This window comes from Vulpes lagopus, chromosome 24 (genome assembly GCF_018345385.1).
Source record: "Vulpes lagopus strain Blue_001 chromosome 24, ASM1834538v1, whole genome shotgun sequence".
Lineage (NCBI taxonomy): Eukaryota > Metazoa > Chordata > Mammalia > Carnivora > Canidae > Vulpes > Vulpes lagopus.
The window spans coordinates 49780588-49807739 of record NC_054847.1 but is presented as its reverse complement, the minus strand read 5'-3'; the positions used below and the strand labels follow the sequence as shown (position 1 = coordinate 49807739).

Genomic DNA, 27152 nt, shown 5'->3' with positions numbered 1-27152 from the left:
ATCTACCTCTGAATAGGAGAAGCATAAGTTCCAGAAAGTACATTGTATCTCTTGTGACATAAATGGTAAAAATATAAAAGGGATATGTAAAATTGATTTCGTATACAATTAAAACATAGTCACTTATAGTACTACATTCCCTTAAAGTACTATGAAGATACTAAATCAATTCTTTTGTCTTGGTAAGGAAGATTCTAATACTCAGAAACACTGAAATAAAATAATATTAAAAAAAGTGAAGGTGAAACAATGACATTTTTTAAAACTGAATGTTCTTATACCATGTAACAAAAAGAGAAATAGTAATATATACATATATTTCACCAAAAATTATCAGAACAGCAGTTGATGATATGTTGATTTTTAGAGAAAATGTAGACTTCTTATCTTAGTTACTGGCATTAGATTTACAACCTCATTACATTTCTATGGACTCTCCTAAGAGTAAATTGATATAAATCATATATTTTGTTCTAATTCTATCAATTTTAATGTAATAAAACAAGTAATCCTCTTTCAGATACATTATTTGGAGGAAAATACTTTGTCCAGAAATACAAAGCTTGTGGTTGTATAATACTTAAGTTACCTCTTATAATAATGAGATCTAAAAATCTTGATTTCACTGGGAAAAGATAATTTATAATCTTAAGACATGAAATATTAAAAAGTGTAATGTTAGATTTTGATTTCAAGATTAGTTACTATACATGCTAATGAAACTTTTTTCCTGTCCATACATTTTCCATTTAGCCAAATGTCTTTGTACTCTGTTTAGACAGAGTCTCCAATCATCTATCATCTTTTTAAGTGTTGATATTTTGGGGGTTTGCCCTTTGGCATCAGAGAAGATAACACTAAAGAATAAAGCAATTTAACTAAAAAGCAGAGTTCCTAGAAAATTGCTAATTGATCTGAAATCAGTTTTTATCTGTTTGTATTGTAGGCATAGTGTTTTAATCCCCTGGTAAAGACCAGGCATTGGATTAAAAATGTCAAAACAACAGGAAGTCAACAGCTAGTGTTTACATTTCTCAAGAGATCTTGCTTTCCAGTCCCTAAAATAGAAAATGTAAGACATGTGCAAAGAACTGCAAAAAGCTGAAGACCAGATTAAACCCTTATATTTCTGAAAACTTGCTATGTTTTTATTTGCCCTCCCAGCCATATAAATATTTCCTTTCAACTCTTTCTCAAATAATCCCTATAATGCCACAGTTTAAAATCTTCCTCCAAACCTCTATTTTTACTTTTTCTATCTCTCTGTTCTACCAGATTTGATTCTTTCACTTAATTTATTTAAAAAAAAGAAAAAAAACCTGAGAAATGTGTGGAATCCTAAAATTGGGTTGATCTTTTTTTTTTTTTTTAAGATTTTACTTATTTATTTATTCATGAGAGACACACAGAGAGAGACGCAGAAACGTAGGCAGAGGGAGAAGCAGGCTTCATGCAGGGAGCCCAATGTGGGACTGGTTCATGCCCTGGGATCATGCCCTAAGCCAAAGGCAGACACTCAACCACTGAGCCACCCAGGTGTCCTGGGTTGATCATTTTTATTACTGCTTACTATTCATGCCAATTAGATTTTTTAAAATAACAGCAAGGGGAGAACATATTAGTACCAGTTATTTCCAGAGGTCACCATATTGTACACCCTTCTCAGAATCAGTATAACATAAATACAGCAACATAACCACCATCAGAATGGAGAGTGGCACTCAGAGAGCACTGGATTCAGAATCAGAAAACCTGGGGTAAATTTGTTCCTTAGAAAGGTCGCTCAAACACTTATCTCCATTTACAACAAGGAGATAAATGTAATGCCCTACACATGACCTACACCTGCTAAGACACTACTGTGTAATTATTTATATTCTGTATTATTTATATTATTTATATAATAGTCTGTGCTGTCCAACTGGATAGTTACAAGCCTGATAGTGCTAGAAAACCACTGAAATGAAGGCAGTCCGAACTGAGATGTACTCTAAGTCTAAATTAGGCACAGTGTGGAAAATAAAAATGTATACTATTTCATTAATTTTATATTGGTTACATTTTAGAATGGTAATATTTTAAAGATATTGGGTTAAGTACAATATGTTATTAAAATCTATTTATTTTTAAACATTTTATTTATTCATAAGAGACACAGAGAGAGAGAGAGAGAGGCAGAGACACAGACAGAGGGAAAGCAGGCTCTATGCAGGGAGTCTGACATGGGACTCGATCCCAGGTCTCCAGCATCAGGCCCTGGGCTGAAGGCGGTGCTAAACCACTGAGCCACCCGGGCTACCCCACATTTATTTTTTAAATGTAACTTCAAATTGTAAAGGTTGCTTGAACACTGCTTCTGTTGCGTAGCTCTACTCTAGAGCAACCAAAAAAATTAAGGATTTTTCTTTTTCATAGAGAATTTTCCAGAAATAGAAAACTTTGTTTTGAATTTTCAAACTTATGTTCAGTGTGTTCTCACAAAATTTCTATCTCTATCTTACAGAGGCTTCTCACTTATGCATCAAACTAAGATGATTGCTAATAATATTATTTACAAATATATGTTTGAAATGCATTCTATTGATAATGTAAATACACATCAGCATCATAGCTATCATTCAAATATAAATGAACAGAACATTTTCATTCTCTGCCACATGGTCACATAATGTAGAAGAGGAGATGCTACAATAGTCACATCAAAATAAAATGGCCATGATTCAAAACACTGGATATGACTGTTCCACATTCTCATCTGAGAAGTTAAAAAGAAATCCCATTTATTTTAAGCTATTTAGACAGCCTAGCTTTTAGGAAAAAAAAATAAATATTAAAATAAAAGTAGTTGTTAAAATATGTTTTATTATGAACTAAAGCCTAAGAATAATATCATTGATTCATGGTTTCTGACCATCATTAACAAATATAATTTAATCTTTATCCAAAACTTTGGCAAAATAATAAACATCAAGAAAAATTATGGGCTTACAATTCGTTAGATGTGAAAAATTCTATGTCTATATCTTATCATTCCCTGAAGATTCTTCTCTAATACAGTCTGTAAGACCAAGCAAAACATCATTAAAAATAACAAGGACAGCAGAGGGGATACAGTCAATAATATCATAATACATTTATCCTGGTGAGCATTTCATTAAGTATAGAATCGCTGAATCACTACGTTGTATACCTGAAACTAGTTTAATATTATATGTCAACAACACTTCAGTTAAACATTTTTAAATAGGTAACTATATGAGGCGATGGATACATTAAAAAAAATAAGTTAAGTGGAGGAAATTATGAACAAAATTAGTCTCAGCATGGGAATGGGTACTAAAATTAGTGTCCACTTGTGGATATTTATCTTCTTACCATAATATAATCCACATATAAAACACCATGTTTTTCCATGTATTTTTATAACAGGACTGTTTTTCCCATTTAAGTAAATTCAAAGACATTTACTAATAAGAAATAAAATGTATCTAGTAAAACCGAGTGTGGTACTAATTGATTGTAATGGAACTAAACTTAATTTCATGTCCAAAATATTTTCAGATGCAGTATCCTTACAATATTCTCATCTCTCCGTTCCTATCAATTCCAATAGTTCTACCTCATGCACCCACTGGCTGGTATATACCCTAGATACTATTACCATACAGCATTTCTTCCATTTCCATGTTAAGCACCCTTTTGATTACCTTCTGTTGTCCACAAAATTCTCTTCTTTGACCCAACTTGGACCTCCTATTAACTGATCCCATTATCTTCTAACCATTTATTACCTACTTCATATTGATACTCCTTCCCTTTTCCAAGCCCCATTAATTAACAATTTATGCTCAGCTAGATTGGCATTCTCTTAACCTTATTGCCTAGAAAACTCCAATTCTGGTTGGCATTCAACTATCTGCCTGTTCCACATAGGCACCTACCTGAGCATCTGCTAATACTTAGAGAAAACATGGTTTACTTTCAGGTCTCACTTCAATTCTTGATTCTGAATATCACGTCAGCCCTTAGCACTGCAAAGCCAACCCTACTCCATTTCCCTTATCAATTCACTCTCCCATTCTCCAAAAGTCCACCCATCTTCTTCCTTAACTCTTCCATCTTTCTTGATGAAGTTATTCTTTTTTTCCCTCTGTTTCACTTAAAAAAAAAAGTTATCAAAAGACAACTACCATACTCTGGCTCTACCACACTTATCAGCCTTGTGGATACCCTGATCTCAGCCTCTTTCTACATCATCCTTGCCCCTAAAGTCAAACTTCCCATTTGCAGGTTCCATCTGAATCCCCACTAACTGACTTAAAGACTTAGCTCCTACAAATATAGTCCTCTCTCTCCTTTCTAATAAAATTAAATCTCCCTCCTAAGTCATTCGTATCGGCAAAGGGGCATGCTATAATATCTTCAACCTGAAAAACAAAAATCATCTTGATCTCCATCCAGGGACCATCACATTTCTCTGATATTTTTTATAGTAAAAACCATTAGAAGATATTTTCACTCATCTCACTCTCTCTTGAACTCACTCTACCAGTTTTTAAGCCTAGATCTCTGCAAAAACAGAAAATCAATAACTTCTGTATTGCAAAATCTAATTAACAGTTAACTCCTATTTTCCTTGACCACTCAGTAGCATTTTATATAACTTGGCCATTTCATCTTTCAGCAAGGACTCATTTACTTAGCTTCGGAAAGACTCCTGTTTCATAGCTCTCCTCCTACCTCTCTGAGTGGTACCTCTCATTCTACTCTGGTGGGTCTGCCTCTGATATGGTAGTACTTCAGCACATCTATTTTTTGGGGGGAAGAGGGCTTAATTCTACAAATTAAAGACAAGGATTATAGGATACCATTTGAAAGCTCTGCAATGAATATGTTTTTTATTCAAAAGGGTACTTCTGTATTCAGCTACCAAAAAAAGTCCTTCTATCAATTTTTAACAGCAAATATTTTATCTTTTCTACATATAACAGCAACTCTTAGTAAATATCATCATATGCAAGTCACTCAGGTATTTAAATATATAAAAATATTAGTAATCTGCAAAGCTATGACCTTAATAGAATGGTATTGAGCACAACCCATCTTCTCTTTGATAGGCTGCTTTCCTCCTATAAGATAACCAGTTTTCCATTTTATAATACTTGATAACAATTGTGCATCAACAGTTGATCAGGGCATTGAGGACCAAACGCTGAGGACCAGGTATTGAACATGTAAAAGACTCTCTATAAAATACAATCTTGGAAAACAGCCTACATCTGTTTAATTAAAATGAAATGTCCTAACCTAAGGTCAGTGATGAAAGTATTTGAGCTGACAAATACACTTATTGTTTTAGTAATGATATATTTAAAGGAATGAATCTTTACATTTCAACTATCTTCAGCTGTTTGGGCATATGGCAAAAAGGCATTACTCCAGTAAAGCCTATTTAAATGACAATAAACTTATAAAACAGTAGATAGTACATTTCTAAAATGAGAGCACAGACACTATTATATGTATATAATTATAATATATATTTATAAAATATTCTAGGGAAAAGTAAAATATATTTAAAGTTTAGATATACGAGGAAAAATGTTAAATGGGGCTTATTCTTTTTACTACAGATGTACTGTACTCTGCATTGTCTATTAGCAACATAAATTTTATATATGCTCTTCACCCATTCAAATAAAACTTACATGATAATCATGGGGTCTTTCCATGGTTTTAAGAAGGTGTGGTCACTAATCATTCATTCATATCACTCATCTAAAACAAACAAAAGAATGCCAGTGTGTTCCCAATATCACTTCCAGTAACCACATGCGTTTCTCTTATGAATATGTGATATTTGATGAAAATCAGTGATTAAACTTCCTCTGAGAAATCAAAAGACATCTTCTTTGAATACGATGTTCAATAAAATAAAAGAGAGGAAAGCCTAAGTGTTGAATATGAGAATGGCCAATTTAAGTATAAAATCTGCTTGTTTTCAGTATCAATTTCTTCTGTCTATTCCCTAAAGTAAGAGTGGACCACCTGAGAGAATTGTGATTAGCTTGGATTTACGGATGTCGTCTCACTGTCTCTTCCCTGCACGCTATTACCCCAACGCCATCCCAAACCATTCTGCTCAACTTCTGCCAGACTCACATTCCTAAAATACCAGTGGAGCAGAGTGGAAAAGCTTTGGAGCCAAGAAGACATTATTTGGAAACCTAGCTCCAGAATGTACTATATCTGTGGCTTTAGAGAAATCATTTAACATTTCGGAACATCAACTTTCCTCATGTAAAATGAAGATATGTGATATGAATTTCATCCTATTATGCAACTATCAAAGTTGTAGATACGTATGTAAATTACCTTACACATAGGAAATGCTATTATTTGCTGGTAGTGTGATGATGATGATGATGATGATGATGATGATGATGACAAAGCAAAGAAGAATAAATACTCCCCATCTCTTCAGAAACTTGCAATCACCCCCACTGTACAATATGTAGGGACAAAATTACTCTGTATACTCAGAGTATACAGTGCTCTGTATTTCACAACTTTGTCTCACTCTTGAGCCCAATGTCTGCTACTCACGATGGTGAGTTTTTCTTCTTCTCCAATGAGGCTCATAGCTCCTCATAGCTCATGCCTCAAAACTCTTTGCTCCAACTACTACTACAAAGTAGAACGGTCTTTTTGTTTTTCAACAACTATCTACATTCCACTGATTTTTAAGACTCAGCTCGGGAAGCAGGACTTTTCTTTCAAGGCTTCTTTAAAATCTTGCTAAGAAGAAGATTTTTGAAGGTTTTACCATTATAGAAAAATTCAATTAACCTTGTAGTATCAGCCCAGGAGAAATGGTACTTCTTCAAATAGAAGTTGTCCTTATATCATTTTTAATTTGAAAGAATTGTCATCATTATATTTGTGGCTCTAATAATTAGAGGAAAACCTCATAAATTTCAAGACCACAACTGTATCAAGGCACCAGGAAGCTATATGCTAGTGATCATGCAATTACTGAATCCAATAAAAACATGAAGAATGCAAAATTATATCATCTGCCATTTTACAAGAAAACTAAATTTTTAAAGTTTTTCAAAAAAGCAATCCACATATAGCATTTTTCTAAATGTCATTCAAATAGATTTATTGATCCCTTAAGTCAATACTACAAAATCACAGGAAAATTACACAGATAACTGTATTTCTAGCATTTTAAGATTGCTTTTTCATCTAATGCTTATGTAAAAATGTGCATAAAGTCAGAATTCAGAAATGTTTAATGTATATGCAAGGATATTCAACAAAAATGACTAAAAACAAGGCATTCAGTCAAAAGTTGTAACAGTACCCTATTCCACAAAGCTATTGGCAAAAGTGTATTTGCATGATTTCAAAAAATAGAAAACTAGTGTTGATATAAATGAGAATATTAAGAATTATCATTGTGTATTTCAATTGCATATGTTAGTTTCTATTTTTAAATAATATCTTCATTATATTTCTATTTAATAGACTTAACCACTCAATATTCAGTTTATAATTTATCTTTGTGGAAAACATGAGCAAGTATTTCCCAATGGTTTCCAGAGATCTTTTTTTCCCTTCAGTTCTACTATTACTTCCCATATAAAGATCCATTTCCTTTTTATCATGTACAGGATTTTTATTATTTGATTCTATGTCCCTATCTCCTCCATACTGCCCAGATAACTTATATAAAGAAATCAATATTAGTTCCAAGTTTGAAGTATACTTTTCTGTTAACAATAACAGAAATTCAGCATGAGGACTATCCATCAAAATAAAAATAACTCTGAATGCATGAAGCATAAATATGAGGGTTTGCATAACAGTTTTACATTTTTTTAAACTCTAAGAATATAGATCACTTCAAACACATTGACTAACTCATATTCATTTGGAACTACAAAACAAAGTCTTAATATCAACATAATCTATGACTGTCTACATTTAGAGTTGAAATTCTTACCTGAGTTGTGCTTAGTATAGTTATTTTTTAAAAAACAGGAAAAGTATGGCAAGCTGTCAGGATAAATAATATCAACAGTGGAAAATGGAAGAAAGAGGGAAGGAATCAAGTCCACTTTAAGAAGAAACTTCAAATCCCTCTGTTTCCCAGACCTACAGTAGTTTTGTTCTGCATCTTATAAGTAACTGTCTTTTTCTTTGCTCCGAGAATACCACATGCTCTGCTCCAGCAGGAAAATATAATAATTAAATAGAAAACCACAAGGTTATTAGGCATCTTACCCTCTGGGCTTGCTGGGCTGCTCTAGCGGCTCAGTGTTACAGACACATGTGTAAACAACAGAATTTCCTGCATCCTTTTCTCATCTGTATAGCTCTGGGGTCCTGGCCAACAGGATTATTTCCAGCATTAAGGCCACTCCACACTAACTCAAAAAAGATTCCCATTGGTTGTGAAGTTTTATCAAAACCAATACCACAACACCCTCTTTGGATCACAAGTGAGTGAACCAAAATAAAATCACTTTAATGTTCCCTAACTAAGTGTGGTTGTACAAAGCTTTCCATCCAACCCATTTGAAACCATGTACTGTGAGTGAAAAAAGAAGAAAATACCCACCCCTCATCCACAAGCATTTAATGTTTAATAACAATAGGTATAACTTGTAATAGTAATAGAAAAAACTAAAAACCGAATAAAGTAACTATCTGCAAGATTTAAAGAGAGATTATATGACAGATCAGAGGAACAATAGGAAATATCATTGGTCCAATATGATTTTTATTCAATTGCCAAGAAAAGAAAGACTATTGAATAAAATATTTGAGTAAGCAAATCATGATACAAAAACTCTTATGTCAAAACTCTGGATCTCAGTCATGTGGCAGGAACTGTGAGTTGCATCTCCAGAGCCCCCCAGGGAGAGTTCATTGTCCACTAGGGTGGTGGAGGGAGGGAGTGACTTTCCGGTGACAGGACAAGGCTGTCAGGAAGTGCTCTGATGAAGGGGTGATGGCAGACCACATAAAAGAGAGCTTCTCTGGTTGACACTACCAGCACTGGCTGCCCAAAGAAACAGACAAGGGCAGAAAACACACAATCAACATGTTCCTTATAAATAGCATGAGAATAGCATTTAAAAGTTAGATTTAACATTTCCAAATAATTTCACTCGTCCTCCCTCCTTAATTTGGATGATCATTCTTCACTGAATAACATATTTGCCATCTACTTCCATTTAACAGCATCCTCTCCCCCTTACATCCCAACACAACCAAGAGGAGACCATTCTCCAAAAGAAGGGAAACTAACCCTCTGAGCTAGGGACTTCCTCTCCCTGTGTTTTGTTTTGTTTTGTTTTTTGTTTTTTGTTTTTTGTTTTTATGGCAGGGTGATATGCTCAATCACCTTTCTCTCTCCCCTTCCTCTGAACTCTCCCTTCTGTCTGGAATTCCCCAACAGATTTTAAGCATCATCTAGGCTTTAGTCAATTTCACTTATGACCGTGAATTTCACTGTCAATTCAGTCATTTTCATTGGTAGGTACCATTCCCCCTTCTATTCCATGGTCAGGTGATTGAAAGACTTATTTCCAGGCAAAAACTGCATTTAATTTCCCGTCTATCCCCTTTAATGCACCAAAATGACTCTCTTTCATGCACACTTGTACACACACACCCACATGGGCCCAGATGGATTCACAACAACAGGCACATTTTTTTTAAAAGTTTATAGACTCCTCTTAGCTCTCATTCCACTTGTCATCTCCCATGGCCGTTTACGCTGCAGTCTTTGACGCTGCTCCCCATGGACATGGAGACTTTCTCCTCTATCTTAACACAATGCTCCCCTAGTCTTCCCCTTGACCTCTCTCTCTGGATCTTCCAATCTCTTTGGTGGTGCCTCTTTTCTCTCCTATCCCTCCAGGTACATCAAGTATATTCCCATGTAAATCTATTATCTCTCTGGACAATGTCACCCTTTCTCATGGTATGAATTATCATCTTTCTTTTCAGATGACTTTCAAATATCTACAATTGGATTTAATCCTCTTTTTGTCTCTGACACTTACATGCACCAGCATATTAAACCCTGCCACTGGAAAATATGACAGATACATCATCAACATACTTGAAACTGAAATCATCTTCTCTCCATGGACTTGCTGCACTGTTTATCTCAATAGTGCCAACCCAGCCTTACAGTTTGCTAAAGAAAGACCTTGGAAGTCATCCCTGACCCCTGTTCTATATCCAATCCAGCACCAGCTTCTTTTGACTTTATGTCACTGATATGCACAGTACTCTCCTTCCCACTGCTACATCTTGTTTTGGGCAGCTATCAAAATCTGTCTGGAATGCTGTGGCATCCTAAATTATTAACCTGTCCCCACACTGGTCCCTCTCCATATTTGGCAAGAGTTACGGTGGTCTATTCCCTGTATTCATGCTACTTGAAATCTTTAAAGATTTTTAACCTTCTTATCAAATCTCTTCTCTACAATGCATTTGCCAGAATGAAGCTATTCTGGATTACTTTTTCTACCCTGTTGACCACACCATGTTTTTATACCCTCCCCCCCCCCCCACTTTTATTAGCTTACTATCCTTTCAAGGTGGAGTACTTCCAAGAGATTATTACTGGTCCTTTTCTCACTCCACATCTTGTCTGGGTGGTCACTTTGTTTTTGTGTCTTCCTTGCCACACCTCATTTTGGGGTGAATTATGTCCTCTGAAAAGATATGTTGAAGTCCTCTCCCCCGACCCCCTGTGATGTGACCTTATTTGGAAATAGGGTCTTTGCAGATTTGTAATCAACCTAAAATGAAGTCAAGTGAATTAGGATGGGCCCTAGTCCCGTGAATGACTGGTATCCTTACAAAGAAGAGGAAATTTAAATACAGGCACACAAGGCCAAATTCCATGAGAAGACATTGGCAGAGATTGGAATGATACATCTACAAGCTAAGGATTGCTGGCAAGCACCATAATCTAGAAAGAGGCAAGGAAGGATCCTCTCCCAGAGCCTTTAGAGAAAGTATGGCTTTGCTGACACCTTGATTTTGGACTTTTGTCATCCAGAACTATGAGATAATAAATATCTGTTTAAGCCACCAAGTTTGTACTACTTTGTTATGGTAACCCTAGCAAATATACTAATATACGTATAATTTTCAAATACATATGGTCAGCTCATAACAGTTTATCAAACTTGAGACCTGGATGTCTAACAGTCTAATGAGGAAAGGCACTAGAAACCATTTAAATCCCTCAGTAATTCCCAAACAGCAAATATCTTACATTTCTTCCCGAACCTCTTCTGTATCTTGTTTTTTTCTAAATCTTAAATAATGATGCTGCTATCTGTGCAGTCCATCAAGCTAGAAACCTTTTTATTATTCCCAAGACCTTACACCACTCCACCCTTGACACACAGCAACTACCCTTATAGTAAAACCTAAAATAACTGTCCTTTGTTGTCTCCATTTCATCTGCTTCCCTCTCTTTTGAACTCACACCAACCAAATTTTTGTTTCACACACCGGGTTTTACTCTCAAGTTTATGAACTAGTAGTAGATCAATAAAATATAACTACATATGTAAAGTGACTTCCCATTGGAAGCTTTGTCAAGTGAAGGTTCATTTTCCCATACAACCTCTCTTCTCTTGGGTTAAGAAAGTGGAGAAGGATCCTGCTTTGTGCTTATAACCAAGTTTGTCTCACAAATGCTTTGTTGACTGAGGGGACCTACCAGCGTGATGGAAACAAAGTTATCCAATGTCTCCATCTTAGTTCAAATGGTATTGCCATCATAGCTTACACACAACACACACAACATACACACACACACACACACACGTCAGTGCACAAGCATCTTCATTATCTTAATACACCATATCTCATAATAAAAAAAGAGGAGCATAAGAAAAAAGGAGGAGAAAATTCAGCCTTAGAGTTTTCATAATCTCTTGGTGAGTTCACAGTATCTTAAGGCACTCAACACACAACAATGAAGGCTGATATTCTGTATGTGTGGATTCCAATTTTATTCTATATATTAAGTCCTCCCTATGAAGTCTGCTATTTACCTACCATCATTTCTCTGTTTCCTCCCTACAATTAAAAAAAAAAAAAAAAAAAAAAAAAGCTTATGTTACCAAGACTCTCATTACAGATACAATTAGCTATGTGGTAGTTTTCACAGTAAAACATAAGTGGAAGCCTGATAAGTATTCTTGAAAAGTTTTGTCTTCCTTATATGGATGCCTCTCCACTTCAGTTCTTTCTTTATCCTTCCTTGAACAAGGATAAGAAGCTGGAGATGGAGAAGCATGAACTGATCTAGAGGTCATGAAGTGGTAATTCAGATGAAAGCCACATTGAGAATGGCGGAAGCAGCCAGGACCATGACTGGCCTCATGCAGGCTTCTGATAATGGGGAAAAAAGAGAACTTACCTGGTTAAGTCATTGTCATCAGTCTTCTTCTGTGGCCTTATTATTAAATTGGGAGCTATAGCCCATAGAAAGTTCTAACACTATCTAACTGGAGAAACAGTGGGAAATATATTAATCAAAACTTATTTTACTCCAGATCTCTATCAGCTAATTGGGAGAGTTCAGAACAAACACTAGGCTTGAAAACTCCCATAGCAACTTTTACCTAATTTCACAGCTATTTCTCACGATCACTGTGAGGCTCCTCCTGATTCCCACAGAAAGTTAATGTTACAATCCAAGGCAATATTCATGGTCTTATTTCCCTGTCTGTTTCCTCTGAGAACTATAAATTTTTTAAGGCCATAATATTGCATTTGTCTTTGAATTTGAGGCAGATAAGCAAATAAATGGATAAGTGAATAAAAGTAAAAATGCATAAATGATGGGTGAATGGATGTTCTGCAAAAGCAATGAAGGAACAAAAATAAATCTGAAAGATACACCATTAAAATAGTAAGTATACAGTGATTTTTAAATTTGTACTACGATTGGAGGTTTTTCCCTACTTTTATATGCTGAAACAATTAATAACAGCAACATCACACATATGTGCCTCTCATTGACAAAGTAGGATAGAGAAATACTGACCTTTGTCAATGTCAAAAAGATTTTCTGTGGATTTTCACTACCTGAACTCAGTTGTACTATTAAATCTTAATTGCTGCAATTTTAACAGTTTTAACAATACTTGTAAGAATTATTCAAAAGCATCATAACTGTCAAAGTAACTGAAAATGTCTTGCAAGGAAACCAGTTTGGTGAAAGGCACTAGGTGATTTGAAACCATAGATTAGAAACACATATACACGAAATCACAGTTTGTTGTGATTTTCCAAGTACATCCTTCACTAATCAAGACACACCAGGTGGAAGTCACCATCTTTTATTAAACTAACTGTGTCTACCCACACACATCAGCAACTAAATTGGAGTGTCTGTATATGAATCTCATTGCAGCATTACAGAAAACATTTTCTTCCCTCTCACTGTTTTAATAATACAAACTACTGTCACAGAATATCCAGAATTTCTTTACAAACACGATGTCTATTTTCTATGACAATGTCTGAGTTGTAACACAGAGCCAAATTTATTGGTATTTTTGTCAGTTAAGGAAAAGGTTAGGAAAAAATTGTAAGAAAAATAAATTTGAGGGGCGCCTGGGGGTGCTCAGTCCGTTAAGCAACAACTCTTGATTTGGGCTCAGGTCCTGATCTCAGCTTCCTGGGACTGAGCTCCACATCAGGCACTGCACTCAGCAGGGAGTCTGCTTCCCTCTCTCCTGTCCCCAACTCTTGTACACTCTCACTCTCTCTTTCTAAAACAAATAAAAATATTTTTTTAAAAAGAAAAATAAATATGATCTACAACAAATATAACTTTAAAGAGAAGAGATCCTAATCCCACAGATGGATGTGGGTTTGAGCATCAGTTGAGTGAGTTCCCTCTCTGAGTCTCAGTTCCATCATTGTAAAATGGATGGTAAAACCTATAGGTGGATTCTAAGGGTAAGGACATAATGGAAATAGAGTACTACTACTCTTTTAAGTAGTCAACAAATAAACTAAATAAACAACAAATAAACAACAAATAAACTTAAATAAACTAAAGTAATTATGTTAGCCCAACCACAACATCTAGAAAACAGATTTAAAGCAAATTTTTATATTCTAAATACAAACACTAAGCAAATGTTGACATGGCCCAGTCTGGGGACATGACTTATTTGGCTGCCTGTCTCAGTATTCACTTTGCACTTCTGATCTTGTTCTGGCACCAACACTTAGGCTCTGACAAAACCAACTAGACATATTCCTTAGGCTTATAATAAGCATTAAAAAATTATCTTTGTGAGACTTTGTGAAATTATAATGAATTTATCTTTGCAACCAATATTCCAGGAACTTTCCTTGGGGGAAAGTACGGAATACCTACTTATGAGAAAATGGCCCAGAGATAAATACTTTCTTCCTAAATAAGAAATATATATGTAAATATATGTATTTATTTATATATGTTATATATGTATATATGTTATATAATATATAAATATATATTTTATATTTCTACCATACATATACATTTGTATGTATATGTTATATATTTATATATATGTAAACATACATATTTATATATTACATAACAAGGATTAAAAATTTAGTCATTGGATTTTGATCAAGCTCATAGCAGAAGTACATAGTTAACTGTTCTTTCCTTGGTTAATAATGGTTTGTGATACACTTCATGTTTTTTTATTTATTTATTTACTTATTTATTTAAAAGATTTTATTTATTTATTCATCAGAGACACAGAGAGACAGAGAGAGAGAGAGGCAGAGACAGGCAAAGGGAGAAGCAGGCTCCATGCAGGGAGCCCGACGTGGGAATCGATCTCAGGACTCCAGGATCACACCCCGGGCCAAAGGCAGATGCACAACTGCTGAGCCGCCCACATGTCCTAACCCTTAATCTTTTTGTATCACAACATTAACCAGGCTTGAAATCTCTCTTTATTTTTAATTTTATTTTATTTTATTTAAATTCAATGAACATATAATGTATTATTCGTTTCAGAGGCAGAGTTCAATGATTCCATTTGTATACAACACCCAGGACACATTACATCACCGCCCTCCTTGATGCCCTTCACACAGTTACCCCATCCCCTCACCCACCTCCCCCTAGCAACCCTCAGTTTGTTTCCTATTAGTATTAAGAGTCTCTTATAGTTTGTTTCCCTCTCTGATTTTGTCATTTTATTTTTTCCTCCCCTCCTCTATGATCCTCTATTTTGTTTCTTAAATTCCACTCTTAATAAATATCTAAAAAAGAATATATTTGAGGTAAACCAAACCTATGAGATAGTAGAAAAAATACAATTATCAAAGCACCATTAGTATAGTTATAACATTTCTTTTCAAGAAAGAGAAAAACATGAACCTTGGTCTTGAGTATCAGCTTTTAAGCCTGAGATGAGATAGCTCACAAAACTCATTTATGGAAGACTTTTAATCTAATGGACTCCAAATACGTGTTTTCTTCTCCTCATACCCTGTATCCCACTGACACGACAAAAATGTGGCTGTTGTTAAATTAGAAACAAATCCATAACAGTACTGAAATCAAGAAACAGTGCTTACATCAGACAAAGCATTTTTGGAAATTTCTAAACATCAAAAGCATATTGGATCTGATGACAGGGAAACCAATATGGGGGAAACTACAAAATACAACATCCAAAAGAGAAGGCTGCCACCAGATAAAAGTCAATTTTGCCAGAGTGTCTGAGGAAGAATCCAAGAGCATCATAGACCCAAACTGATGGGGTATTTATCACCAAGATTATCACTGTGCTAGCTGTCTGACCACACAGGGCACTGGGACCTCGTTTTTCCTTCTCACACACATACACAACAGCTGCCCAAAGACAGAAAATAATGCCTGAGGAAATGCTTTTGAAAAATTATTTTTATTAAGTATAATTAACATACAGTGTTATATTAGTTTCAAATATACAATATAATGATTCAAAAATTCTATACATTTCTCAGTGCTCATCAAGGTAAGTGTACTCTTAATCCCCTTTATCTATTTCTCCCATCTTCCACTCCCCTTCCCTCTGACAACCATCTGTTGGTTTTCTATAGTTTAAGAATCTATTTTGTTTGTTTTTCTCAGTTTTTTTCATTTGTTCGTTTGTTTGGTCTCTTAAATTCTACCTAAGAGTGAAATCATATTTATTTGTCTTTCTCTGACTGACTTAATTCACTGAGCTCATTCCTTCTAGGTGCATCCATGTTGTTGAAGAAATGCTTTTAAAGTAGATAATCTCCCTGAGGCGCGTTCCTAGCATGAGCACCCAGGACAGGGAGGGAATATAATAAAGTTTCAGGAAAATTTCAAGACTACAAAAGCCACTAAAGAATAAAGAAAAGAGACCCCACTGCTAGTGAAATATACTAAAGAAGTCCACTGAAAAATAAAATACATTTTTTACAGATTGTAGGTATCTAGAGTTTGCTCACCTGCTCTCCACCCACACACCAGATAAAGCCTGAAACAGGCCTTATCCTCCCTCACAAATCCCTCCTCAGGGGTTCTTTCAGGGCCAGGTACCTAGGTAAACAAATGTACTCACTTCACCAACTTCCCCTGAGCATCTGTCACTTTATCTGCAAAAACTGGCCAATATGTTGTTATAAGGATTATTCTGAATTTGCAAAATAAAATTCAGAGTCTGGCATATTGTAAGCACTAAATCAATGGCAGGTATAATAATAATAGTAACAACAATAGTAATATACAGATCCAATTATATAATATGAAAAAAAGAATGATATTCTCTTTATTATAGGCACTTAAAAAAAGTAAATGTCCCTCAGGATTTTCTTTAATTCTGGTTAATTGATATTGATGAATTCAAATCTCTTTTATGTCCAACCATTGAAAATAAGAGAGTTAAAATTTTGCAAAAGCAAAAGACATACAAAACATTCATTTACATAAAAATAAAATATACATTATCATTAGCTAATTAATGTCCCTAATGTTTTCATTTTATATCTGACATTACCCAGGCATAATGTCTTTTGGCTTCAAAAAACTATGGGAAAGAAGAAAGAAAAGGAATTGAGGTTCGTATTTTTTAAAAATTATATTTTTTAGGGCACCTGGATGGCTCAGTGGTTGAGCGTCTGCCTTTGGCTCAGGTCATGATCCTAGGGACCTGGGATGAGTCCTGTATCAGACTCCGTGCAGGGTGCTTGCTTCTCCCTCTGCCTGTCTCTGCCTCTTTCTGTTTCTCATGAATAAATAAACAAAATCTTTAAAAAATATATATGTATATATATTTTTGAAGGCAATCTTATTTTGGTCTATTCCTCTACAATAAGGTCATAAAAATGTGTATGTTGATTTTTTTTCATGAATTTTAAAATGTCTCAAATCAATAAAAATAGAAACCTTTTTGGTAATGATCCAAAAAGAAATGTATAATTTTACCTGAATCCTAGCTATATGAAAAGTAAGTTAAAATTAGGCCTATATTACTAAACATATTTCTGAAAGAATTCAATGACAATCATGTGTTTGGTAGTAATACAACAGGACTACATATTTTTTTCTGAAGATAGAAATTGCATTCTTCACTTGTTATGATGAGCACTGGGTGTCATATGTAAGTGATAAGTCACTAAATCTACTAAATAAATCACTAAATAAATCACTGAATTCTACTCCTGAAGCCAATATTACACTATATGTTAATGAATTAGAATTAAAAAAAAATTGGAGAAAAGAATTGCATGATTATTGGTTAAAACTAGTGAAAAATTACATTTCTGGTTAAATGATAGAAATTAACACAAGACAATTATAATAAGATAGCTTTTGTATTTACAATTTCCTTTATCTATTGATTTCTTGAAAATTACCTATGACAATTATCTTATTTATAAATACCCTATTTATAATATTTCTGAGATAGTAAAACTTGAAACTAATGCAATTTATCACTTTAATTAAATTAATCAAGGGCTCAGCAATATTTGTTATTATTAAAACTTTCAAAATACCCAAAACCTAATGCTTTTGTCTTCTATTTATTCCCCAAATTGTTGTTTAGGCCAAACTCAGATGATGTTCTAGGTAATTTGAAAAATAACAAAATAATAATTACATTTTAATATTAGGACAGTATATAGTCAGAAAAAAACTTTAGAGATTATTTTTCACATTACATTTCATAATGTTTTTAAAGAACTGGAGTCTTTTCTTTTAAAAATAAAATACACATATATATTATACAGAAGTCATGTATATCAAAAGTGGAATTTTTTCCATTAATTCTTGGAGAAGGACTTGGAAACCTGCCTGCTTGGAAACTCTCTTCCCATCTAATTTCCTCCAACAACAGCCCTTGGAGGTCATCCACAGAGTCCCCAGACTCTAAGGAGCACTTTGGAAAACAACTAATATAATCAAATCATTATTTTACAGATAAAGAATCTTGACTTCAGTGAGGAAAAATTACATGTCCAAATTTTTATGTCTACCCACTCATTCTTATTAATTTTATGAGAATTTAAATGTTTTTGTTGAAAAATAATATTTCAAACAAAAGTACTTATTCTAAGAGATCAGAAAATATAAATAAGCATAAATAAGACTATTGTCCACAATTCTCATGAACAAATAAGTAATCTTGTCATGTATCATTTGCAACATTGCTAGCTAATTACTACCAATGACAAAGAGATCAGTTATGCTTCCTTTATCATGGTGGGAGATGCAAGATATGCTAATCTGAACATGTTATCCTGTATGCGTAAAATTTTACTAATGTGGTAGGGTTTTTCCTTCACCCTTGTAGGGCATGTATCTTAGCAAAGCCATCAACATTAATAGTCACTTCCTCACCTAGTGTGATCAGCATTATGTCATTATTCTAACAGTGGTCCAGGTCTTTTTAGATCTTATCGCGACACAGCATGGAAAAGTTAACATAGCTTTATGATAAGACTGTCCATTCTAAATGAATGAAAAATGTTTCTGAACCAACTAAACAGCAAAATGGTGGGACAGGCAACTCTGAAGCTCAAAAACTGAAAACTTGTTAAAACTACTGGAAATCTGCAAGATAAGCATAGGTTTAGAATCACCAGATACTTTACCAGGAGAAAGCAGGAGGTCTTTGTGGCTCAAATCAATAAATTAATCTTATTCCTTAAGAAATTATATTTAAAAAACTAAACTTAAAACTAGCAGAAAGAAGAAACTAAGATATAAGCAAAGATAAACAATATAAAGAACGAAAAAACTAGAGCATCAACAAAACCAAAAGTTGTTTTTCTTTTTCTTTAAAATATCAACTGTAAGCCTTTAATAGAATGAGAGGGGGAAAGACATGAATTGTACTGATAAGATAGAAATGAAAGTGACATTTCTACCAACCTTAGAGAAATAAAAAAGATTATAACATAATACTATAACAACTGTATGCCAGAAATTAGATAACTTAGATGAAATGGACAGATTCCTAGAAATATAGAAACTACCAAAACTGACCCAGGAATCAACAGAAAAATCTAATAGACATATTATCAAGTAAAGAAAAAATGAGTAATCCCAACATGTAAAACCCATAACCAGAAACAGATTAACTAGTGAATTCTTAAAAAATAAATAATTAGGGATCCCTGGGTGGCGCAGCGGTTTGGCGCCTGCCTTTGGCCCAGGGCGCGATCCTGGAGACCCGGGATCGAATCCCACGTCGGGCTCCCGGTGCATGGAGCCTGCTTCTCCCTCTGCCTGTGTCTCTGCCTCTCTCTCTCTCTCTGTGACTATCATAAATAAATAAAAATTTAAAAAAAATCTTAAAAAAAAATAAATAATTAATTAAAAGAATTATTAATACCAATTCTTCTCAAACTGCTCCAAAAATAGAATAGGAGGTAATAGTTTCTGATTCAATGAGGACAGCATTATCCTGCTACCAAAACCAAAGACATCACAAGAAAACTACAGACAAACATCCCTTATTAATATTGCTATAAAAACTCTCAAAAAACTATAGAACAAAGAATATAATAGCATATTAATAGGATTATATACCATAAAAAAATGGGATATATTCCAGGAATGCAAAGGTGTTTCAACATATGAAAATCAATCAGTGTAATAGAACACTGTAATAGAAGGGAGGGGAAAAAACACAGGTGATCATGTCAACAGGTAAAAAAAGAAGCAGTCTGCAAAATCTGACAAGATTCTGATAGAAACATTCAGTAAAACAGAAGTAGAAAGGAATTTCCTCACCATTATAAAAAGTACATATGAAAAAGCCACAGAGAATATAAAAATCAATTATGAAACACTGAAAGCTTTCTCTATTAACTCTCTAATATATCAACAAGAAAGGATGCCCACTTTCACATCACTTCTATTTGACATTTTACTAGAAGTCCTATCCAGAATAATTAGGCAAGAAAAATATGCAAAGGTATCTAATATAAACTATCTCTATTTACAGGTGGAATGATCTTATATGTAGAAAACCCTAAAAGATTCCATATAAAATCTGTTAGAGCACATAAATTCTGCAAAATTGTAGATTACAAGAACAACACAAGAATCAGTCATATATTGGAGCACCTGGGTGGCTCAATGGTTGAGCATCTACTTTTAGCTCAGGTCATGATCCTGGGGTCCTGGGAGCCTGCTTTTCCCTAAGTATCTCTGCCTTTCTTTGTGTCTCTCATGAATAAATAAACAAAATCTTAAAAAGAAAAGAATGTACAGTACAGTAGCAATAAACAATATGAAAGGATATTAAGAAAACAATTCATTTACAATGCTACCCAAAAGAATAACATACCTAGTAATAAATTTACACAAGAAAGTGCAAGTGCTGTACATTGAAAACTGAAAAGCACTATTGAAAGATATGACAAATATCTAAATAAAGGCATGCTATGTCCAAAGATTAGAAGACTTAATATTATTAAATGGCAGTACTTGCCAAAACTATTGATTCAATGTAGGGACTGTAAAAATCACAACGCTCTTTTATCGTGGATATGGAAAATCCAATTTTAAAATTCATTTTATGGGATCCCTGGGTGGCGCAGCGGTTTGGCGCCTGCCTTTGGCCCGGGGCGCGATCCTGGAGACCCGGGATCGAATCCCACGTCGGGCTCCCGGTGCATGGAGCCTGCTTCTCCCTCTGCCTGTGTCTCTGCCTCTCTCTATCTCTCTGTGACTATCATAAATAAATAAAAATTAAAAAAAAATTAAAAAAAAATTCATTTTATTTGCAAAGTACCCAAATAGCCAAATAATCTTGAAAAAAGAAGAACAGATTGGAGAATGTACACTTCCCCACTTTATTTTTTTAAGATTTTATTTATTTATTCATAAGAGACACAGAGACAGAGAGAGGCAGAGACACAGGCAGAGGGAGAAGGCTCTGCAGGGAGCCCGATGTGGGACTCGATCCCAGGTCTCCAGGATCACGCCCTGGGCTGAAGGCAGCACTAAACCACTGAGCCACCCAGGCTGCCCTTCCCACTTTAAAATTTACTACAAAACCACCCTTATCAAAAGAGTATGGTATAAGAATAAATTTATAGATCAATGGAATGGAATTGAGTCCAGAAATAACCCCATCCTGTGGCCACCTTATTTTCAACAAGATTGCTAAGACAATTAAATGGAGAAAGAGCCGTCTGTTCAACCAATGGTACTAGGATAACTAGGTTCCACATGCAAAGGAATGATACTGAACCATACACACACACATGCTCAGGCACACACACAACTTAAAATAGATCAAAGGTCTAAATTTGAGAGTTAAAACTATAAAATCTTACAAGTAAACATAAGGACAAATCTTCATTACCTGGATCTTGGCAGTGGTTTCTTTTTTTAATTTTTAATTAATAAATTTTTATTATTAATTTTTAAAGATTTTATTTATTTGAGAGAGAGATGATGGTCACACAGCTCTGTGAACACACTGCATGGAGGTCATGTGAATTGTATCTGAATAAAGCTGTTTTATAACACAACAAAACAATAGCCTTTGTGAGACACAGCAAGTTTGCCTAAGTTATCAGATCTCCCTTTAATTCTTATAAGCTCTGTAGAATTACTAATATAACTCATCTCTGTAGTTGGCTATTTTTTTTTACTTCCTTTTTCCCTACCTCACTGCATGATTTTTCTGCTTCTCTACTTAGTAGTCTCCAAGCATTTTTGATTATGTAATCATCAGCAAGTTATATTCCGTATGAACCCTTAATATAAAAAAGTACATGTATTCATTAATAAAATATGTTCATGTACTATTGTGCCACCATGTGATATATGTTTTTAAAGTACTATGAAAATACACATTTAAAAATACAATTTTGAAAAAAAAAATACAATTTTGAAATGTAAGTAACTTATTATTCTTTTTATACTCTTAAATTGTGTTATGCAATCCACCCGCATAGTACGTAAAAATGATAGAATTCCCAGCATGCCCTGCTACCTCATATTTCCTTGTAATTCGTTTTGGAAGAGAACTATACTTTTCATAATGTCCTGTTACACTACCAGCTCACACACACACCTGTATAAAGATGCAAACACATGTGTGTGCACAAGAATTTCCTGCCAGAGTAAATCTTTGGCATTTGCATTCTTTGTTTACCAGGGTACTGGGCGATGAGAGCAAGGTATTTAAGAACATCTGTCAACCTCATGGAAATACATATGAGAGTAAAAGTCCAGTCCTCTAGGTGGTTGCTATATGTCATTTAAAAAGGAATACGTAAGGCAACTTTGTGCTATTATTCAGAATAACCTCTATCAAAATTTAGGATAAGTCAGATGTTGATGACTGCCTTTTCACATGTCTGCCTTATAATTGTCTACAATTCTTCAAAAATTCTGGCACTTCTTGTTTTGTTCTGGTGATTGAGTTTTCCCCTTTATCATCTTTGCAGTGACAAATTTGGAAAGGATGCGTTGAAAGCTATTATAAGAAGTTATTTTGACCAAAAGTCATAACTATTTCTTTATAGTTAAACATCTTCAACTCTGTGAATTCCTTCAGAGCAGTTCCCATGCCTTATTCACCTTTTATCCTCAGTTTCCAGCACACTGGCTTGATAAGTACCAGGTTTCCAGTAAATGCTATGATTTGCTCAATCAGTTCTACATCAAGGATTTGGCCAGTTTGTGCTTTTTTTAACATAAACATATTGTAATTGAATGACTTTGGGGAAAGTTTCACATATCACTGTGCATTGGTCTTATTTTGTTTTTTCATATTAAAAAAAAAAAAGGATTTGGCCTGATGATATCCAAAATACTATTCCTCTCTGAGCTGGTCACATCTGGTGAGACAGCAAACTAAAATGGTACATCTCACACCAAATGGTTGCAGCTACTCAACTATAAATACAAGACTGCCACAAATTAAGGAAGGCACTCTTGGCAATCAGATTCATATAGAATTGGTAGATATGCAACATGAACTCATCAAGAATAAATCTGTTGATGAAAATGAAATGACAAAACTTAGACAAAACTAGATGATGTTTTATTTGTCATATTGATCAAGAAAATCCTTCTTCTGGCAAATAATGACTTTGGATCCAGTAACCAGTAATGTTTGTCATTAATTAAAAGAAATATGCTAAGACAGGCATATGGGGAGTGAAAAAAAATGTCAATTATCTCAAGATCCCCAAGTACACTAAACTACCATAAAGTTGTTTTTCTACTATTAGATTGAAGGTGAAAACATCTTGAATTATATCTCTCAATTCCTTGCCAGAAAGAGCTATCTCACTGGTTAAACTTTTGGATCGGTGGTTTAATTAGTACCCTCATACAAGCCCTATAATTTCTAGTTTCTAATCTACTACATCCAACATGCCAGCAAATGTGATTTAGTAACCAGAATTTTCCTTTAAAAGATCAAAGAAACACTTCCATCTAACTCATTGCAATACACTTGTCAACTCTGAATCTTTATTTTGGCCCTTGATAATCAAATAATTGTAATAAACTGTGTTTGATGCATTTAGGAAACTGTTCATATTGTGTTTGTTTGTTTTTACTTCCAGGCAAGGAACTCTTAGAGTGACTCTTAAATCTGCTTAATTTGAGGCATATGACATTGAGTCCTTTGGTTTGGATAGTTTGTCACTTCTATTAACTTAAAATTTCTACCATGAAACAGTTTCCTCTTTCTAGCAACATAATGATCTAAATAGTCCCTTAAAACTCTACTAAAGATAAGATTTTGAATAGCTGGTATGAAAAAGAAACAATGTTTTGCTGAATTGTAAAGAAATTAAGAAATATCAGGCCAAGTGTAAAGTGAAATTAAGAAATCAAGGAGAGGGACGCCTGGGTGGCTCAGTCGGTTAAGTATCTACCTTCAGTTAAGCATCTGCCTTCAGTTTAGGTCATTATCTCAGGGTCCTGGAATCAAGCTGCACATTGGGCTCCCTGCTCAACAGGGAGTCTGCTTCTGTCTCCCTCTGCCCATTCCCCCTCTTGTGCACGCTCTCTCTTTCTCTGTCAAATAAATGAAATCTTTAAAAAAAAGAAAAAAAGAAATCAAGGAGGAAGAGTGCTAAAGTCAACTTTCATTGTGAAGGTATTTTCCTAAGTGCAGGGAACTTGCACCTCCATTTTGAGGACATAGAACTCCAAATAGTTATCACCCAGTATGAAGTAAATAATCAATTAGTCTGCTGTGTGGAATGTAAATGATTAGTTAGCATCTCCTTGTCCCTGTCTCAGCTTGTGTAAAATGTTAAAGGGAGATATATTCCCTGAAAATGTGGAAATATAAGCAGGACCCATCTGTATGAGTTTGCAGGACAACTACATGACCTGCTTAATCTTAAAATTCTCAGAAAATTTATTTTAAAATAATTCTGGGTTGAAGGTACTCCCAAGACCTCAAAAATTCTCCCGGATAAAGTCCCCCCACAAATTATCTGCACATACATATACATACACACACATGCACACAACACAGTATATGAGTACACATCACATGATAAGTGAAACCAGGAAGAAAAAATAGAGTATAATAAAAACTAGAGAAACTTCATGTATTGGAATTGAGACAGACCAAAAACAAGTAAGTTCAATGTATGTCAATGTCTTAAAAGTACAAGCAAAATCAAGAGGTTATGGAAGTTGCCCAAGTAGTTCTTAAATAAACAAAGTGACATTCTAAATATAAAAATTAAATGATTAAAAATTTTAAAATTCACTGGAAGTGGCTAACCAGTACATGACCAAGCTGAGGTGATTAATCAGCAGTCAGATCAAGCTAAAGTGACAATTAGCGATCTTGAAAATACGAGCAAAAGAAAAATCTTGTATGCACTCCAGAAATAAAAGATTTGGAGAATATGAAATAGAGATATGGAACATGGACTATGATGTGGAGACAGAAAAATATGTCTAATCATAGTTCCAGAAAGAGAACAAAGAAAGGATGAGAGGAAAGAAATAATCAGCTATATTATAATAGAATTAAGAGTGTCATCATTCTGTGCATCACTAATTAATAAGGAGTCCAGGATATAGTCATTAATGGCTATATCACAACATCACACAAGGAGAGCCATCCAGTTATTAGATGTCTCCTGATGAAAGTATCCAACACTTCTTGTATAGAAGTTGCCAAACTTAAATCAAAACTCAAAATATAGCATTTAGTTTATAAGAAATACAGGGAAGAGAAGATAATTAAATTCTACATGCTGTTACACCAATAAATAAATTTCAAGGAAAAAAGACATAATGGGGATTTATAGATGAAGAGCAAATTTAGATCTAAAATCAACCAAAGGCAATGTATGGAGCCTATTTAAGATCTAATTATAAAGAAAAATACAAAAAAGTTTATATATCATTTTTAAATGGCTCTATTTAGCAAAATTATATATACCTCTCACCATTCTATGCAATAGCAATACTCCTTGTAGAAATATATACTGAAGGTAAACTGGTGAATATACAAAAGGACTTATACATAATACCATTAATTGGAAGAATAACTGAAAAAGCATAGATTGGAAATAGCACAAATATTTGTCAATATTAGAATGGATGAATAAGTAGTAGCATATTAACAGAGCAAAATGCTTTCCAATTATAAAAAAGAATGAAGATATTTCTGTACATGACTGTAAAGTGATGTCTAGAATATAGTATTAAAAAACAAAAGGATAAAAGGTACAGCATAGAGATTATAATCAATGATATTTTAATAGCCTATGGTGAGAGATGGTGGCTACACTCATAGTGAGCAACAGCATAACATTCAGACTTGTCAAACATGTGGACTTGTACACCTGAACTTAATATAACACTGTGTGTCAACTATACTTTTAAAAAAAGTATGATATGCTACAATTTACCAAGGAAAGGCAAAACATGACTATGTACATGTATTTTTAATATATCATATACATAGAATACATTTGACATATGATATATTAAAAATAAATGGATAAACTATAAACCTAAGTGACAACTGGGGTTATTGGGTGGTGAGAATAGGACAGTAGTTAAACTTTTTCAGGGTATCTTGTTTAGTATATTCAACTTTGGGATCATGTAGAATTAAATTAAAAGCAAGCAATTTCTTTTTTTTAAGATTTATTTATTTATTTATTCATGATAGACAGAGAGAGAGAGAGGCTGAGACACAGGCAGAGGGAGAAGCATGCTCTATGCTGGGAGTCGGACGCAGGACTTGATCCCAGGACTCCAGGATCACGCCTCGGGCCAAAGGCAGGCGCTAAACTGCTGAGCCACCCAGGAATCCCCAAAAGCAATCAATTTCTAAAACTCCAAAATAAAAGGAAACAAATGAACTTACATGTATATCCAGTTAGTGGCATAACCACACAGTGATTAAAGATTTCAAGTTATTTAAATCATGATAATTTGACCAAAAAAAAAAAAAAAAAAACAATTCTGCAAACAAATTTAAGCTATTTTCAGTAACCATTTTCTTGGTGGAGGTGTTGGTTTTGTTATTCTGAGACTGTTGTGTGTCTGTCGTGGATAAAACAAATGAGAGACTATGTGAGCTGTGACATGCTAATGTTATGTT

General features: G+C 34.2%; 1 protein-coding gene across 5 annotated transcripts in view; it reads right to left on the bottom strand.

Moving 5' to 3' along the window:
• CCDC102B (coiled-coil domain containing 102B) overlaps positions 1 to 27152 on the bottom strand; it is a 185004-nt gene that overhangs the window by 122705 nt on the left and 35147 nt on the right. The window contains exons 1-2 of one of the 5 annotated variants that reach the window (XM_041739451.1): positions 8293 to 8360; positions 5709 to 5778 (exon numbers count right to left, since the gene is read on the bottom strand). The exons of 3 other annotated variants lie outside the window; for them this stretch is intronic. In XM_041739451.1, coding sequence (XP_041595385.1) covers positions 5709 to 5761 — 53 coding nt within the window. In that variant the 5' untranslated portion in view covers positions 5762 to 5778; positions 8293 to 8360. Of the gene's footprint in view, positions 1 to 5708; positions 5779 to 8292; positions 8396 to 27152 lie in introns of those variants that run through there. One more of the 5 variants, XM_041739453.1, reaches the window with a different exon arrangement.